This window comes from Callospermophilus lateralis, chromosome 1 (assembly GCF_048772815.1).
Source record: "Callospermophilus lateralis isolate mCalLat2 chromosome 1, mCalLat2.hap1, whole genome shotgun sequence".
Taxonomy (NCBI): Eukaryota; Metazoa; Chordata; class Mammalia; order Rodentia; family Sciuridae; genus Callospermophilus; species Callospermophilus lateralis.
The window spans coordinates 169,692,583-169,711,729 of NC_135305.1; the positions used below are offsets into that span (position 1 = coordinate 169,692,583).

The 19,147-nt window shown below is 44.6% G+C and overlaps 1 protein-coding gene across 3 annotated transcripts in view; it reads left to right on the forward strand.

Annotated features, from left to right (window-relative positions):
- Positions 1-13,756, forward strand: part of Adamts9 (ADAM metallopeptidase with thrombospondin type 1 motif 9) — a 156,340-nt gene extending 142,584 nt beyond the window's left edge. For all 3 annotated transcript variants that reach the window (XM_076868927.1, XM_076869093.1, XM_076869015.1), the window contains 2 exons: positions 10,197-10,291; positions 12,177-13,756. In XM_076868927.1, coding sequence (XP_076725042.1) covers positions 10,197-10,286 — 90 coding nt within the window. In that variant the 3' untranslated portion in view covers positions 10,287-10,291; positions 12,177-13,756. The remainder of the gene's footprint in view (positions 1-10,196; positions 10,292-12,176) is intronic.
- The last annotated feature ends 5,391 nt before the right edge of the window (positions 13,757-19,147 follow it).

Genomic DNA, 19,147 nt, shown 5'->3' on the forward strand with positions numbered 1-19,147 from the left:
CCACGGTGGTGGTGCCAAGGGGCGAGTGTGCTCTGACATTTCCTTGCAAAGTTTCGGGAAGAAAATGTAGGACAGAAGTCCAGGGTGGCAGCCTCATGGGGCTACGAGGTCCTTCTCAAGCCGTGACTGTGTGAACCATCCCAGTGGTTGAGGCCGCCTCGCCCGGAGGCTAAAAGCAGGGAGATGCCTCTAACATGCCCTTGCAACAAGTCATTGTGGCCCCATTCCCCAGCCCTTTTTAATATTTTACTTTGAAACAGGGTCTCACTGAGTTGCTTAGGGCCTCGCTAAGTTGCTGAGGCTGGCTTTGAACTCAAGATCCTCCTGCCTCAGCCTCCCAAGCTGCTGGGATTACAGGCCTGTGCCTCCATGCCTGCCTCCTGCCCACTCCCCCCCCTTTTAAATCTTTAGAGACAACTGCCCTTCAGATGGGTCTGGAAGAGAAGGATAACTTACCAAGTGATATCTCTGGACAATTAGGGATACATACGCAGGTTGTACACTAATCAGGTTTTTGTACTTTTATTTTATTATTTTTAAAATTAATTCATTTATTTATTTGTTCTAGTTTGCCGGTGCTTTTAAATCTTGTGCTCCAGGTGTGGTCCAAGGGACATGTGGATGTTATTCACTCAATGTGGCAATCTTATCAATAATAATTCTGCCTAGTCAAAATCAGAACATACGGAAGCAGCTCAGTGCCCTACCTCTGGGAAAGGAGATGCCCAGTTTTATCTTCTGGAGGAAATCTGTTTCCTGATCCCTTTTTCTAAATGCCAGGGTTACATTTGCGAAGAATAAGAAAAAAAAAATGTACCTCATTCCTTCTTTTCTCAACCTGAGCCAATCAATCACTGACCTCCAATAGAACTAACTAAATAGCCATATCGATTGCTCACAATTTGATCGTTAAATATTTTCATAGCACTGAAAGGAATGGAAACAGCTCCTGGGGTTAAGAATGTGCCCTGAAATTACAGCATTCTTACCTTTCCTCTTCCCTCCAGCAACTGTGCATTATGGGTTTTATTATTATCATCATCATCATCATCATCATCATCATCATTATTAAAACTATATTTATTGTGTTTTTAGACTATACATTGTTTCAGTGACCCAGAACAACAACAACAATAAAAATTGACTGTCCAGCCGGGCATGGTGGTGCACACGTGTAATCCCAGTGGCTGGGGAGGCTGAGTCAGGAGGATCAACAGTTTAAAACCAGCCTCAGCAACTTACTGAGGCCCTAAGCAACTCACTGAGACCTTGTCTCTGAATAAAATATAAAAAAGGACTGGGGATTTGGCTCAGTGGTTGAGCACCCCTGGATTCACTCCCCAGTATAAAAAAAAAAAAAATTGTCCAAAACCATGGTTGAAGGTGTGGGGAAGCAACCATCTCAGTAAACTGCATAATGTGGGTGGCAATGGCGGGCTAGCCCCTGCAGGGATACTGCAATTTCAGGGTAGACTGAAAATAATGAAAGCCTGGAGCGCCACCTTATGGAGAGAATGATCACTGCAGGGAGGACTCTACCTGAGCTGGAGGAGGAAGCTGGTTTGACAACAGTCTGTCACCATTTTTTTCTTTTTCTTTTTCTTTTTCTTTTTTTTTAATCTATGACAGTTTAGAGAACATGAGCTCAAAATTAATCTCCAGGGCCTGTGGAGTTCTCCTTATGAATACCTGCATCTGGGACACCCCATGGCCCCTGGCAGCCGGGACAAGTGCTGCTCTGTGGCTGACCTTCAGTCTAGAGCACAGAGCAGGATCCCCTAAGGGTGCTCAGTGACGATGGGTCTCCACAGCCTCGTATGGAAGGATGCACGGGGGATCTCCTTCCTGAGGAGTCACAGAGAGCATTGCAGTGCTAGAGATGGGAGCACGCACACAGGAAAGAAACCCACCAGGCCTTATTTGAACCCACATTCCCCTCAGGCACTGGTTCTCAGGCTGGAGTGTGTGTAAGCCTCAACAGGGTTTGTGTGGGGTTTTGGTTTTGGTTTGTTTTGTTGGTTTTTGTGTGTTCTGATTGACTGATTGATTGGTTCCAGGGACTGAACTCAGGGACACTCAACCACTGAGCCCCATCCCCAGCCCTATTTTATATTTCATTTAGAGACAGGGTCTCCCTGAGTTGCTTAGGGCCTCACTAAGTTGCTGAGGCTGGCTTTGAACTCCCAATCCTCCTGCCTCAGCCTCCCTAAGCCACTGGGATGACAGGTGTCCGCCAGGCATCCCCAACCGCACCCAGCAGGATTGCACATTTCTAACCGTTTTCCAGGTGATGCTGGTGCTCCTGGTCAATAACCCTGTTTTGAGAACCACTGACCTAACTTAAAGCAACCACAAAACCTGTCAAAGGCACACCTTTTAATATTCCCACAGAGTTGGTGTGCATTGGGAGACGCTTGGGAAATGGTGCAACAACCTGCCCCCACCCGATGCTCACTGCCATCTCGCCCTGAGGGACCGACCGAGGCACCAGTGTGGGCCCTGGCCATTTATAACACCCTCTTTTCCAAACTTGCTTAACAATAAAATATTTCCCCAGGCAACACTCAAAGCAAAATCAGGACACTCAGGTCCAACTGGATCTCTGGGGCCAATGCAGAGCTGAGGTGTTGCCTCACCACCAGGGGCAAAACCCGCCAAAAAGAAGCCTCAACGCCAAGTTCACTGTTGTTGACTTCCTTGTGCGCCATGAAAAGAACTCTCTCCTACTTTCACCTCAGAAAAATAACCATGATTGTAATTCAAATACACTAGTTCCTCCTTCACTCCCAGGGGATGCCTGAAATCTCAGAGAGTACCAAACCCTAGAATTACTAGGTTTTTCTCTGTACATTCATGTCTACGATAAAGCTTAACTTAATAAATCAGGCACCGTATCTGTGGTCAAATGGAGTCCAAAAATAGCATATGGAAAATTCCAGAAACAAGCAATTCATATGTTTTAAAATGTGTGCCATTTTGGAAGAATGCCATAAATCAGAGTGGCTTTGGGATTAAAAATTAATGAAAGTTGTATTTTATTTATTTATTTGTTTGTTTGTTTGTTTGTTTGTTTATTTATTTTGGTAATGGGGATTGAACCCAGGAGCACTTAACCACTGAGCTAGTAAATATTAACAACAATAATTAATAATACAATAGAAATATCATAACAATATATCATAGTAAAAGTTATGCAAATGTGGTCCCTCAAAATACTTGACTATGCTGTACTCATTCACCCTTTTTGTGACGATGTCCGATGATACAGAACCTACTCGATGGGATGAAGTGAGGTGAAGGATGTGCCATTGTGATGTAGCATTGGGCTACTCAATAAGGTTTACTTGAACACAGACACTGTGGTACCATGAAAGTCCATCTGATAGATGGCTACTAAGTGACTAAGGAGAGGGTAGCTTATATAGCATGGATACACTGGACAAAGTGATGGTTCACATCCTGGGTAGGACAGAATATAATGGCAAAAGATTTTATCACACTACTCCAATTGGCACACACTTTAAAACTCATGAATTGTTTGCCATTTAATATTTTTGAATTTTCCATTTAATATTTTTGAACCTCCATTGACCATAGATAGTGGAAACTGTGAAAAGTTAAACCTCAGATAAGAGGAAGGCTACTGTAGATATTTATTGGGCAGTTTACAGATATGAATTCTGTGTGTTCCTCCCGGCTGTCACACCACCAAGGATTGGGACAGCAAGGTTTAAGAGTGAGGTCAGTTCTTGGGAGAGCAAGGTGAGGAGGTGGGCAGAGGAATACAAGCCTGATGTCGTTGGGTGATGGGCTCAGTCTAGCCTGCAGCAGGCCCCCGCCTTGGGTGCCTCAGTCAAGCCCTCAGTGGCTGCACAGAGAAGGGGCCCTTGCTTTCTTCATCTGTGCCGTGCAGACTGTAGTGTCCCTCGTCTCTTTGGGTTCTTGAGAAGCATAAATGGAGTAAGGAAGTGAAGCTGATTGCGTGTCACCAGGAAGACAACAGGAGTGGAGCACTGGCTGTGGGTGTCACAAGGTCCCGGTGTGAATGTTGCAGGCAGGCAGAGCAGACTAGGGAGTGAGCTTGCCTGAGTGGAAGGACCTCGGACTGTGGTGTGAGCTGAGTGAGCCTGTGCACGTGGGCCCACTCTAGACTTCTAGGCAGATGCTTTGGCTGCGTCCATGGGCTCCGTTAGATCTCTGCACGAGGGCAGGTGAGTTTCTACTCATCCGTTAGATCTCTGCATGAGAGGCAGATGGACAGAAGCAGGACCATGGCCCGGAGGTGAGATCTAAGAGAAGATGATGAGTTCTGAGCTCCTCTGCCAGGGAGAGCTCGTCAACTCACCAGTGTGCTCAGGATACAAAAGTGCCCTTCCAGCCCATCCAGAATCCCCTTGCACCCCAAATGCCCTTCTCAGAGCTGCCCCTCTAGTGCAAGTCCAGAAGAAGGTTCTAGAATAGGCCTGTACAGCCAGGCAGCAAAAAGAGCCCTGGGGTTGGGGGAATTCCTGGCCAGGAGGGCAAGGAGCTTTGTGTACCTGTGTACCTGGGGGATGTGCAGGGGCAGGGGACAGGGGACTGTTCTCTACATCCTGCCATCCACCTGACATTCTTTGCATTAGGAAAAGGGCCGTCAGAGTTGTTTTGGAATTAAACATTAATGAAAGGTGGTTTTCTTTTTTGATTTATTTTTTAGGGGGTACTGGGGTTGAACCCAGGGATACTTAACCACTTAGCCACATTCCCCAGCCCTTTTATATTTTATTTAGAGACAGGGTCTCACTGTCTTAGGGCCTTGCTAAGTTGCTGAGGCTGGCTTTGAACTTGCAATCCTCCTGCCTCAGCCTCCTGAACCGCTGATATCACAGGTATGCACCACCACACCTGGCCATGCATGCATTTTTATTCTGTACATTCTTATAGAAACCGACCATGTTTATACATATATTTGTATATACATAACTGTCAAGGACTAAATTTGGAATATGCATATATGTATGTGTATATATGCATATGCATACATATATGTATATGAATAGTGTTCATGTGCAATAGCCAATAGTCAAGAGCAAATTTCATTGCACATGATTTCAACCCTAACATTTTCGGTTTGGGGTCCTAAAATCATGTGTCCATTACTTAGGATCTCTGTGGGTTTTCTCAGCAAACTGCCCACCTTCCAGGCCAGCAGGCTCCCCTTATAGCGCCCTCCAAAGACACGCCGGTAAATGCCCTGCCATCAGACAAGCACAGCCCTTCCTAAATCACGGTAGTCACTCCCTAGTTATATAACTGAGAAAGCCAGAAAAAAATTAGTGCCAAGTGTAAAATACAAGCTCTTCTTAATGGAACAGAGATCCATCCGTTTGACTTATATGTAATAGTTTGAACTACGCTAATTGCACATTAGCTGAAAAGAGAATTCTGGAAGGCCCACTCTAATGAAGGAATAAAAATTAACACTGCGTGCTGTGTGGGCGGATGCTTCTTATCTACTTGGTTTTTTTTTATTTTGCTTTTTTTTCCCCCTGAAAGAGACCCTGTCTCCATGACAGTGTGTTTATCTTATTTGCTTGCTTGGTATGGTGCTTTTTTTTTTATCTTATAGTAAAAATAAATTTTAGCTAAATCAAATTAACAGACTTCCAACAAAGGATTGGCATGGAGCCTGAACCACGTTTACCTTTCAATTTTATAATCTTATAATTACCCACATTTTTTTCTCATCCTCAGGAAAACAGGATGGAGTGCCCCCCGCCCAATGCCTTTATGATCAAGAGAGCAAACCCTTCCTGAGCACGCGCATTGGGCCAAGCACTTTGCTGAGCACTTATTAAGTGCTTATGGCAAACACGTTAGAGAAACTCTCGTGCTTTCCATTTTACAGATGCCCCAGCACACGGAGGTTTTCAGGAGCCTGTTCCAGTCCCAGGCAAATCTGGTTCAAGTCACCTCCTCTGCTGGTTGAGGAGAGTTTGGGTAAAGCTTAGCTTTGAGGATCCTAAAGACTTTTCTAGCATGTTGTGGCATCCTGAAGGGTACCAGCCCTAGACTCATGCCTGGGAGAAGTTCCTAGCTGGGGATCAGTTGTTCTGTCATCAAACCTAGTTCTTGGTATCCGTACCAACTAGTACCTGTACCAACTAGTTCCAGAACTAACATGTCCCCCTAAAACCAGAACCAAGTAGGATCCTGGAAACAACTCTCCTGAGCTCGGAGGAGCCCAGTGGCCGAGCCCTTGCCTAGCATTGGCAAGGTCCTGGTTCCGTCCCAATAAGTAGGAAGGAAGAACTCTTCCAGACAGGGTCTCCTTCGGTTTTAAACTAAAGAGAAAATGTTTTGTTCTTCTTCATAGTTAGACTCACTGTTTTCTTCCTCTCCCACACGTCTTTCTTTCTTTTATAAAAAGAAAAGGAGGGGATCCTTGGTTTGCAGGAGGCTTCACAGATGGGCTACCTGAACCAGATCTTCATACCCCTCCACCCAGTTCTGGGAACACAGCCCAAAGACACCCTGAAATTAAGACCCTGATCTCTTCGTCATTGTGTTAGTCCCAGTAGCGGAAATAGTGGAACATGGTCTGGAGAGGGAGGTGGAAAAGGATTTAAGTGACATGGTAAATACATAATGCAATGCAATGCTACAATAAACAAAAACATTTATAGCATGAACGCAATAGGGGAACTAATTAGCAAGGCAGTGTTCCACAGTTCAGAAACACAAGGCAGCTTCAGCCACATTCATTCATTCACTCATTCACTCATTAACAGATGTGCATTTGGCATCACTATAAGCCACACACCGTGCTAGGTTCTGGACACTTTCAGATTTTAATAGAAATTAGGCCAGGCATGGTAGTACATGCCTATCATCCCAGCGGCTCAGGAGGCTGAGGCAGGAGGATCATGAGTTCAAGGCCAGCCTCAGCAACTTAGCAAGGCCCTAAGCAAGTCAATGAGACTCTGTCTCTAAGTAAAATACAAAATAGGGTTGGGGATGTGGCGCAGGGGTTCAGCATCCCTGGGTTCAATCCCAAGTACAGAGAGAAATTTCACCTTGCATCATGAAGCTTACCTTCCAGCAAGAAGACAAAAAAAAAAAAAAATTTAATTGCCCAATTGCAGGGTGCTGTGCAGCAAGTAATTGGGTCAGGAAGGTTTCTTAGAGGAGATGGCCTTTGACTGCATTCTGAAGAATTTATTAGGCAAATATCGGGGTGGGTACAATGCACACACGCAGGGAAAGAGAAGAAAGTTCTAATCAGAGAGACTGGGCATGTGCAGAGGCCCTGTGTTACAAAGGGCGTATCAGAAGAACAGCCCAAAGAAATACCATCGTGAAGGAAAGAATAGTACAAGATGAGTCTGAAAAGTCAAAGACAAACTATGCATGTCTGTAGACCAGGGATTGACAAAGAAAGGGCCAGAATGCAAGTATTTTAGGCTTTGAGGACCAAGAAGCAAAATCAGTGATGTCATATTTGTATTTATATGTCAAGAGAAAAAGAATATGTAAAAATTTTGGATAAATGCGTAATGTAATGATTGAGTACTATTTTTATAATACAAATCTACCAATGAGAAGACTGGCATATTGGTGGAGGAAACATTTGGCTTGATTAGTGTTCTCTAATTATCAAAATGTATTGAAGATATTTACCTGTTGATGCAGATCTGAAATGAGATCATATCTAATTCATGCATGGTGCAAAGTGTTCTTTTACATGCATACATATTGCCTGACACCGATATCTGTCCACAGCTGTCTAATTTCATTTGAGCATACTCAAGGTTTGGCAGGCCTTTATAGAATTCTGTTGGAGTTTTCTCCTGATATTTGCCTTTTAGCATATCATTTCATTGCACATTAATCACCATTAAACACTTGCAACTGAAAATGAAATGGAAGCTCCTCAATTACCTAGCTAAATGAATTTTTGAAATATGAACATTTCCTTTGCACTTACATCAAAGTCCAAATCACACTGCTGTTTAAACTCAGAAAATATAACCACTGTAAATTCGTGTGTGATGAGATGTAGTTGTTTTTTTTTTTTTTTTCATTTTAACTTTTGACAGTCTGGGGAGGTGTTAAAGCAGTTTAACATTACTTGTGATTTAAATAATGTTCCTTGTCATTGAAGTGCCCTTACCACAGTAGGAGTTTTGCCAGTAATTGCAGATTTGCCATATCACCCTAGGTATACTTCATTAGGAAGTATTACCAAGTCTATAGCAAGGCTAAAGTTCAAACACCAAGCATCCAGTTGGAACGACTGGGAACAATTCTTACTCAGAAAACTTTTAATCTGGGTCCTGAGCTCAAAAGTCAAAATAAAACTTTACTGCTAAGTGTTTACACTGCAGTGGTAAGACAAGTCAAGGAATTCAGCTTCTAGTTTTTTTACAAAATTAAAAAGGCACAAGACTGATGATGATTAACTTATAGCAAATGAATTCATTATTGACAATCCTATATTGACAATACTTCATTGGTAATACTATATATTCAATTATTGACAATTCATGATTGACAATACTATATATTAAATACATTATTAAACCTGATAGGTTCAATTATTTTCCACACAGTACCTGCTGATAAATAATACAATGAATAACCATAGGCTTTAAATCTTACAGTTTCACAAGCTTTGTAAGTTTTCCAACTAAAGCTCTTTGCACTCCAAACCTAGTTGTACCACAATCTGTTTTCATCACCTCTTAGCAGATTCCACTTCAGTTTTTCGGCAAGAGTGTTTTTTCTCTACCTCATTGAAATATTGTCACCCATGCTTGTTTCGTATGAGCCATTCATAAAGGCTAATTTTTTAAGTCAGTTCAGATTGACCCTTGTCTCCTCAAATGACAACAGCCCCTAAATAATATCAGTAATATCTGTTGACTCATCAAGAACCTAAGAAACCCACTCAAAATCATCTGCCTTGTTCTTAATTACCTATTGGCGTGGCTGCCAACGTCGTCAACTTTCTGGGGCAATTTTTCTTGCCAAAATGGTGGTTTCCTTAAATTAGTTTATTTTTGCTGGACACATTTCTTGAGCTGCTGCAATTAAACAAGTTGTCATTAATTCACTATGAGTAAGTTGTTTTCCTTGCACGACTAACAAGTGAGCAAACTGGAGACTTACTCATTTTCATATTTTATTTTTGGGTAAGAATCATGCTCTGGTAATATACCCCATTTTACATTTTATACATTTATAAACCATTACAGGAATATTTGTGATGATTTTAGTTTGATAATGTTGGTGTATATCACTTTTCTTTAGCAAGACTATATTGTCATTACATAATAAATGCAATGCTTTGTCATCTAAATTTGATAACAAAACAATCTACCTGCCATTATATCCTAAAAGTATAACATTCATTTTGGGGAGGGGAATGGTTATTTGTTGTTAAGAATCAAACCCAAGACTAGCATTCTACTACTGAGCTGTACCCCTAATCCCAGCCCAAAAGTATAGCATGCAAAGCCCACTTTCCCTTCTTTTCTTCATCTGTCTTCATGATTGCACTGGTAGAAAACAAATAGATAAGATGTATCAAGTTAAAACAGCATCAATGTGAAACTGAGACCTACTGCAACTCCTCATTTCTGTTGCAAAGTGAAAGTAGCCATAGAGTTTAGGTAATATAGTGAACATGGCTGGTTATAATAAAACTTTACTAATGGACACTGAAATTTGAATTTGATAGAATCACCTCATGTCAAAAAAATGTTATTCTTGGTTTGCTTTTGATCAATCATTTTTTTAAAAAATACTTTTTTAAAAACTGTTTTTTAGTTATTGATGGACTTTTTTTAAAATATTTTTTTTACTTGCTGATAGACCTTCATTTTATTTATTTATATGCGGTGCTGAGAATCGAACCTAGTGCCTCACACATGCCAGGCAAGTGCTCTCCCACTGAGCCACCACCCCAGCCCTGATCCACCATTTTAAAATGTAAAAACCAATCTTGGCTCGTCCACCATGAAAAACCAAGTGGTTGGCTGGATTGGGCCCTTATCCCATAGTTGGCCAACCCCAGCGTTAGACCCTGGTGAGCATCTTAGGTTTCATTTAATTTCAGAAGGTCATGCCTACTGTGTGTACAATAATGATTTTTCCCAAAAGGTGTTGCGAGCTCTGAAAATGTTAGGTAATCTAAGTTGTGTCTCTCTTTGCAGGATGGTACCCGAGTTGTAGGGAAATGTGGTGGTTACTGTGGAAAATGCACTCCATCTTCTGGTACTGGCCTGGAGGTGCAAGTTTTATAGCTAAGGTAAGTGTTCCATCTCTGATCTGTCTCTCCTCTCCTCTCTCTTTTCTCCCACGCCCCCCCCCCACCACCGTTTCTTGTGCAGCCTAATGAGGAGCAGCTGTGGGCCAGTCATTTCCCCCAGTCAGGGTCACTAGTAAGGGTACTGAAACTGGCCTGATACTAGCCTAGCTTTTTTCTGTCTTGCCCATCTGCTTTCACATGAGTGAGGCCATCTGTCCTGCACCCTTGAATATGAGGTCCCTCCCAAGGCCACATGAACCCGATTTCTCTGCATTGAGTATTTAAAATCTTCCCTACCGGCAGGCTCCATCTCTAGGAGTCTTGCTTCAGGCAGATTCAGGGATCTGTATTTTTAATGCAGGGAATTCTGATGCAGGGAGCACACAGATCATCTTTTGAGAGCTACTGTCCAGGAATACGATGATAATAATAATAATAGCAATGGTAATTGTCAAGTCCTCGCCATGCTAAGCAAATTACAGGCATTATTTAATGGAATTCTCCCAAGGAACCCATGAAGTGAGGCTTTGGGGCTTTACAGAAGCTGAGGCCCACATCTATTAAAAAGCTGCTTCACGGTCCCTCCAAGTGCCCAGGAGGGCTCCCGACCGCTGTACAGTGTCACCAGCTTTGCCACTCACAGTGTGGCATTGGGACCAGAAGCAGCAGCATCACCCGGGAGCCTGTTTGAAATGCAGAGTCTCAGACCCCACCCTGCACCCACAAAAATCAGAATCTGCATTTTAACAAAACGAGGAAGAGAAATTTCTCTTGGGGAAGAGAAATCCTGCATAAAGATCCACAGTCCCTGGTTAACCGCATCATGCTGGCGCGGGCTCCCTCTGCTGGACGCAGGGTGGAATTGGTCACTATTTTTTTATTTTTATGTTTTACATCGTCCTGGTGTGTTCAGCCGCAAGGGACAAGCTCAGCCAACTCACGTGGGCCTCCTAATCTTCCCGGATCTTTCAGCAGCTCTTTATAGAAACCTGACACAGGAATACTTATGTGACATTTATGCATTTTAATATTTAATTAAGTATCCACGTTCAAAATTATGTTCTTAAATTGGAATTATTTCTGTTACAAGGGACAAAGGAAATATATTAAATAAATAAGATGTCCAGTGGCTGGCTTGGGCATGGCTGCATCCAGAGGCTCAAACAAAGTTATCAGTTTTCTTTCTTTTTTTATTGATCAGCAGCGATTGCCTCTTAAATAACTTCTTTCTCAGACAGATGGTCTCCCCCACACCGTGGTCCCAGGCAGCTCCAGGATGACATCATCCTCATCATAGCTCATGACCCAATAAATACTCACCCCCAGCATCCATTATGCAAAAGAACTCTGATTGGCTCTGATTGGGTCCCATGGCTACTTCTGAACCAATCACAAAATCCAAGGGCCTGAGATCACATACCTTCCTAGAGTCAAGTGACTGTTAGCTTCAAGAGAGACATCATTCCTAAGGGACAAGAAGATATTTGTTATCAGAAAAAGGAGACCAAAATTAATGCTGGCAAAATTCATTGAGTATGGCTGGATGAGGTGGCGCATACCTATGATCCCAGCAGTTGGGGAGGCTGAGGCAGGAGGATCCTCGAGTTCAAAGCCAGCCTCAGCAACTTAGTGAGGCCCTAAGCAACTCAGCAAGACCCTGCTCTAAATAAAATATATAAAGGGCCGAGGATGCGGCTCAGTGGTTAAGCGCCCCTGGGTTCAATCCCTGATACCAAAATAGAAAAAAATATATATATTTTTTTAAATTGGTAGAAAATAATAGTGCCATTTTAAAACTATATATGTAAAAATATATGGCTTACCTACTCTTTGGCTTTTGGCATTTGAGGCAGAAGGTTTACATTTTCTGATTTGTTTATTTCAGGTGCTCTGAAGAGGAAGCCATTATGGGATGGATGAAGGATAGTCATGCAATACCTCCACCTTAAATCTGGGTGCCTGTGTGTATGAGAGACCTGTATGCTCGTGTGTGTGTGTGTGTGTGTGTGAGTGTGTGTGTATATGTGTGTACATATGCATATATATATAAATATATATGTGCAGGTTGAGCATCCTCAGTCCAAAAATCTGAACATCAGATTCCGTGTGTGCAAATATCACGAAATCTGAAATCTGCAAACACTTCCGGTCCCAAGCATTTTGGATCAGGGATCTTCAACCTGTGGAATAGCCTGATGATGTAAAGTTTAATATTTATATGTTTGAAATTATTTATTGTGATGTAATATTTTTGTACGTAAAATGATTTTATTGTGACTGCCTTCACGTTATTACTTTTGTCCCCTGCAGTCAAGACCACTGCATTTTACGTACTCTACGTTATATGTAGGACTACGACAGAGGTGACTCTTCCTTATCACGGTACACTGCGGTTTACTTTTTACCTGTCCGTGTTTTGCTGATACTTTTTTTTTTTTAATTGTGATTTGCGTTTTGAAACAACCCAGCCATCCCATCATCAAGGTGCTACAAGAGTCATACAAGGGTAGTTTGGGCATTTCTGGAAAAGGTTCGTTAGCCAATGAGTTTCATTAGCTAACCCGTTAGTGACATGGCACGCAGACTGTACCAACTGGGAATTCTATTCAGTAGCTATTCGGTTTCATGTGATCTCTGGGAAAAAAATAAATGAATAAATATATATATGCTGCCTTGGTGCTAATGTTGTATGTATTTAAGTGACTTTCAGACTTCTAATAAAAGGGAGCAACAGAAAGACAGCTTCCAGTGGACAGAGTCACTTGGATAGAGTAAGACCAACAACACCCTTATGTTTTGGACATGCCTTTTTTGGAAGAGAGTGGAACTTTATTCTTGCTGGTATCGCCGCTTCAGTGTGGGGCTCCTGGGTCTCTCTGCATTGGGACAGAGGATTTGGCAGAGACACACTGGGGAACTGAAATCCTCACACTGTTTGGCCAAGGTATTCTAGAGTGACATCCAAGGTCACTGAGCAAGCACAGCCTACGAGTGTCCTTCAGCACACCCTGGAGATGTTCCGGAAGGTTCTGAGTCATCAGGATTATCCTTTGCTGAGGACTGGCCTGCTTCTCTGGCTGAGCCTGATACCCCACCGTTCCACCTGTAGTATCCGATGCTGTGTGAAGAGATGGACTTTGGAATACAAGGTGCTGGTTTCTTTCTGATCTTCTGTGAATCCGCATTTTGTTGCTTCTTTCCAAGAAGTGGGGAAGCCTTGGTCTTTGTGCCCTTCCAACTTGATTGGAATAGAAGTGGCCCATGGAAGACCCTTGGTTTGAGAAACTCTGCCCATGTCCAAAAACCAAAGAGATTGGGGGAAAAAAACACCTGGCCGTATTTAACTCCAAGCGAACTCCAGAGTGCTCCAGGGAGAGGTATATTCAGTGTATGAATAAGTATTGTTTTCCATTATTAACACATGTTGAAAACATATTATGAATAAATACCATGACCACATCCAAACCATTTTCTTTCTGGATTCTGGACTCAAGTTGGAATAAGACTGTCTGTCTTTTAAAGTTGCCAGACTGGGCTGGGTGGGGTGAGGCACACCTGTAATCCCTGCAATTTGGAGGCTGAGGCAGGAGGATCTCAAGTTTGAGGCCAGCCTCAGCAACTAGCAAGGCCCTAAACAGCTCGACAAGACTCTGTCTCAAAGTGAAAAGTAAAAAGGGTTCAGTGGTTAAGCACCCCTGGGTTCCATCCCCAGCAGCAAAACAAAAATTTTTTTAAAAAGCGAATAGGCCCAAGCTTGCTCACATGAATGAGTGGCAACAGGCTCTGATTGGGCCACAATGCCGCATCTGGACCAATCACATTGTCGAAGGGGGTGGGGCTGAGCACCCACTTAGAATCCAGTGATTGACAGCTTAAGTGGAAAATGAGGTGGTGGTGTCCCTTAGAGAAACCCGGTGAGTTACCAGAAAGCAGGCCATGGAAGGGAGACGGCAAAAGCAGCAGCGTCCTGCTCATTCATTCATTTACCCTAATATTGTTTATTGCACACCTATTAATTTCCGACCGCTGTTCTAGAGGTTTGGTTTGATGGGGCTGCTGTAACTGCCACTGGCTCAGTGGCTTGAACAAAAGAAATGAATCCTTTCACCAGGACGGTCCCGCTGGCCTGTCATCCCAGCAGCTGGGGAGGCTGAGGCAGGAGGATCGCGAGTTCAAAGCCAGCCCCAGCAAAAGCGAGGCGCTAAGCAACTCAGTGAGACCCTGTCTCTAAATAAAATATAAAATAGAGCTGGGGATGGGGCTCAGTGGTCAAGTGCCCCTGGGTTCAATCTCGGGTATCCGCCGCGGCCCCCCAAAAAGAATCCATGGAGAGAAGAGGCCAAGAAAGCCCGAGGCGGAGCGTGATGCTCTTTTAGGTAAAAGTTCTTCTTTATGAGCCTCCAGAGCTGCGAACAAAGCGGCGGTGGAGGGTCACCATCAAAGCCTGCCACCCAGCTCAGTGGGCGTGGAAACCACCTGTCACCAACAGATGGCGGGAGTCTGAGCTGTGGCACTGTTGGGCTGTCGCTGGGTTCTGCTCATTTGGGCGGTGACGGGCCGAGGCGTTGGCTGTCTGTAGAGCTGATCCGGCGGCTCCCTTTGCATTTGTGCCTCAAAATTAAAAACACCTCCAGGCCATGAACTTGGTCTGTTTCATGGAAGACTATTTTAATACCGAGTATCAGCGCCAGAAGAGCATTTTTGCTGTGGCCCTGGGCACGAGCTTTGCCCTGGAGGTGGCCCAGCTAGTTTGACTTGATTCTGTGATATTGGGACATAAGGCTCAAGGAGTCATAGAGGGGCACCAACTAGGAGGAGAGAAACAAAATGTACCTGTGCCTAGAAATGTGCACCTGTGCATGTAACTGGTGTCGTGCACTCTGTCAGGACTTAGGCTCAAGTGCCTTTCGGGCCATTGACATGAAGGACACAGTGTGGTTGAGGGAGGTTTTGTGTGTAGGAAATGCAATTCGTATTCAATTTACTATTCAAAAAAAACCTATGTTTTCCTTAAGTTTTTGTTTTGTTTTTGTACCAGGGATTGAACCCAGGGTCACTTAACCACTGAGTCGCATCCCTACCCCATTTTATTTTTTATTTTAAAACAGGGTCTCCTTAACTTGTTGGCCTCAAACTTGCAATCCTCCTGCCTCAGCCTCTTGAGTCACTGGGATTACAGACATGAACCACCAAGCCCAGTTTGGTCCTGTTATCTTATTTATTGGTCAACTTGGGTTTTAAGGTTTACTGAAATACTTTTGAATAATGTTTGCCTCATTTGTAACTTAGAAATTTAAAGTTATGGATTATTTTATTCAAAATTTATGCATTCAATGAACTTTTTACTTCTTTTTTTGCTTTTCTTTTTTCTTTTGGTACTAGGGATTGAACCCAGGGACACTTAACCACTGAGTCACATCCCCAGTGTGGCTTATTTTTTTTATTTTGAGACAGGGTCTCACTAAGTTCCTGACAGTTTTGCTAAGTTGCCACAGCTGGCCTTGACATTTAAATAGAAGAGCCACATTTAGCAGGATGCAGTGGCCCAGCAACTCGGGAGGCTGAGGCAGGAGGATCATGAATTCAAAGCCAGCCTCAGCAACTTAGCGAGGCCCTAAGCAACTCAGTGAGATCCTGTCTCTAAATAAAATACAAAACAGGGCTGGGATGGGGCTCAGTGGTCAAGTGCCCCTGAGTTCAATCCCAGGTTTCCCCCACCACACACACACACAAAAAAAAGTCTTCCTGCCTGGATCCAAAGACTTTGGAACTTGTCAAGAATTCTGCATTATCACCTAGGCTTCCTAGCACACAGAATTCTCCCAGTGTGGGGGCACGGCCCTCTGAAAGCTCCACGTCTGGTGGCTTTGCTGACCTGCCATCATGCCCTGTTGGGCTTCTTATGATAGAGCGGCCTGTCAGAACGTGAGCTGTTGCGAAGTCCAGGCACTTCCACGGGCAGCCTGGTCACAGAGCCTTCATCTTTCCGGATGGGCCAGGACAGGCCGCCGGTGCTCTCAGTCAGCTTCATAGCACCACAGCATGGGTGCGTGTCTGGGAGCCCCCCACCACCTGGCAAAAGCCGGGACCCCCAGGGCATCCCGGGCTCCTGGGCACACCCAGGGCTTACTCAGTTGGTGTCCCTGGGGGCGACCAAGAACCTGCCTTTCTGCAGCTCCCTGGGAGACCAGTGAGCTCACCACGGAGGACCACCTTTCAGGGTGTCCTTCCCACACCAAATTGGGGGCCTCCATCCCACCTCAGGCCACTCTCCAGTGCTCTGTTCATACGCAGGTCTCTAGAGCAAGAGGATGGCCCTGCACTGGCTGCTGTGCCCCCGTGGGACCTTGGACACGACTCCCACTTTCCTCTTCTGAGAGATGAGGGGCATTAATGGCAGCCAGGTCTTGTGTGGCCCTGAGGCATGGACAGGGTAGTACCGAGGAAGCATTTACAAGACAGCCTGGTATGTGGCCGGAGCTCTGCCTCTCTTAGCTATTAGGGAAATATGTAATGAATGAATAATGGTCTCTGCTTTACTTGGGGGTCCGCTATTATGGGGAAGCTACTGGCCTCACCTTTAACCTCAACCTAGATTGAGGAAACTGAGTTTTCCTGCAGCACCCTTCTCTAATTCCATTTGTACACACCCTACTGCAGTTCCGTTTGTTTTTCCAAAATGTGAATGAAGGTTGTGAATCGGAAGATGGCAGGCAGCATGAGAGGGTCCTGGAAGGACGTACAGACCAACAGACAGAATAAGTGTGTCACAAGAATAATAGGGAATACATTTACAGAGCAAGTCTCAGTCCCTGTGAGCTGCTACAACAAAACAACCTGGACCAGGTGACTTACAGACCACAGAAGTCCATTCCTCCCAGTTCTGGAGGTCAGGTAGTCAAAGATCAAGACTCCAGAGCATTCCATGTCTGCCAAGGGGTCACTTTCTCATTGATTTCTGCGTCCCCTTTGTAACCCCACACAGTAAAGGGTCCCATTCATAAGGACTCTGCACTAGAACTCTGTCACCTTCCCCGTTTACCAAATGTTCATTTTATGTGTCAGCCTGAGTAGGCCACAGTATCTTGGGATCAAACACCACTGTAGACATTTGTTTTAGTCAGCTATTTTACCACTGAGACTAAAAGACCCGACCAGAACACAACTGTAGAGGAGGAAAGGTTAATTTGGAGGCTCATGGTTTCAGAAGTCTCAGTCCACAGACAGCAGGCTCCATCCCTCAGGGCTGGAGGGGAGGCAGGACATCATGGAGGAAGAGTGTGGTGGAGGGAAGCAGCTCACATGGTGATCAGAAAGCAGAGAGAGACTCCACTCTCCAGAGACAAATAGAGACCCCAAAGCCATGCCCCCAATGCCCCCTCCTCCAGCCACACCCACCTCCTCCAGCCACCACCCAGTTAATCCCATCAGGGGTCCATTCACTGGTTGGGTTAAGGCTCTCACAACCCAGTCATGTCTCCTCTGGACCTTCCTGCATTGAGCTTTTGGGGGACACCTCCCATCCACACCATAACAATATTTCTGTGAAGATGTTGCCTTAGATGTGGTGAAGACTGAGATCCGACTCAGCAGACTCCCCTCCACAGTGTGGGTGGACTTCCTCCAACCAGTTGAAGACCTTGAGAGAAAGAGCCGGAGGCCCCCTTCAAAGAAGAAGGGATTTGACCTTGAGAAAGTACCTTGCCTCAGGGTGCAACATCATCTCTGTGGCTCCGGCCTGCTCATCTATTTGCTCTGCAGACTTCAGCTCTCCTTGTTGAGCTCCCTGGGTCCCCCACCCACAGATAGGTGTGGACGGAGATGCAGATCTCTAGAGACCCCTGTATTTTAGGTTGTTTCTACTTCTGCATCCTGTTGACTGTGTTTGTTCAGAGAACCCTGAGGATGACTGAGACAGAATCATCCAGAGCCAGACATACCTCCAGCAAGTGCCTCCCACTCTGAGCCCAGTGTTCCAGAAATTGTGTCCACATCACCTTGTCCTCCCATGGAAACTTTATTTAGAAGCTGCTGTGTTGATCCCCATTTTCACAATGGGGAGGTCAGGGAGAGTCACAGCCCAAGTCTCATACCCAGTAGGTGACCCCAAAGTTGCCGCCTCAGGTATTGAATGAGGTCAGAGGCAGTGCCACAGCCAGGCACAGTGGTGCCCACCTGTCATCCCAGCAGCTCAGGAGGCTGAGGCAGGAGGATGGAGAGTTCAAAGCCAGCCTCCACCACTTAGCAAGGCCCTAAGCAACTCAGGGAGACCCTGTCTCTAATAAAATACAAAATAGGGCTGGGGATGGGGCTCAGTGGTCAAGTGCCCCTGGGTTCAATCCCTGGTACCAAAAAACAAAACAAAAAAGCAGTGCCAATACCAGAGCCAACACCCTCTCGCTCCTGACACACTGGCCTTCCCCACAGCAAGCCTCCTCACAGAACAGATGAGCCGAGCCCAAGTGTCACACCTGTGATCCCAGCTCCCTGGGGAGGCTGAGGCAGGAGGATGGCCAGCTAGAGGCCAGTGAGACTCTGTCTCAAAAACTAAAAAGAACTGAGGATGTGGCTTAGTGGTAAAGCATTCCTGGGTTCAACCCCCAGTACCTGACCCTGTCTCAAATTTAAAACAATCAAAATAAAAAAAAAGAACAAAAATATTAAACAACAACAACAACAATAAAAAAAGACAATAAAATAAAATAAATGTAGAACCTTGCCTCCCAAGAGCAAGCAGAGAAAGAAAGAATGAGTCCCTACTGGAGTGCTTCCTATGGTGGGTCCTGACAGTTAAGAGCCACGGGCCTCGGAAAACTCAGGTAAAGTAATTTTCCAGTCACTTAGTTAGACATCCCT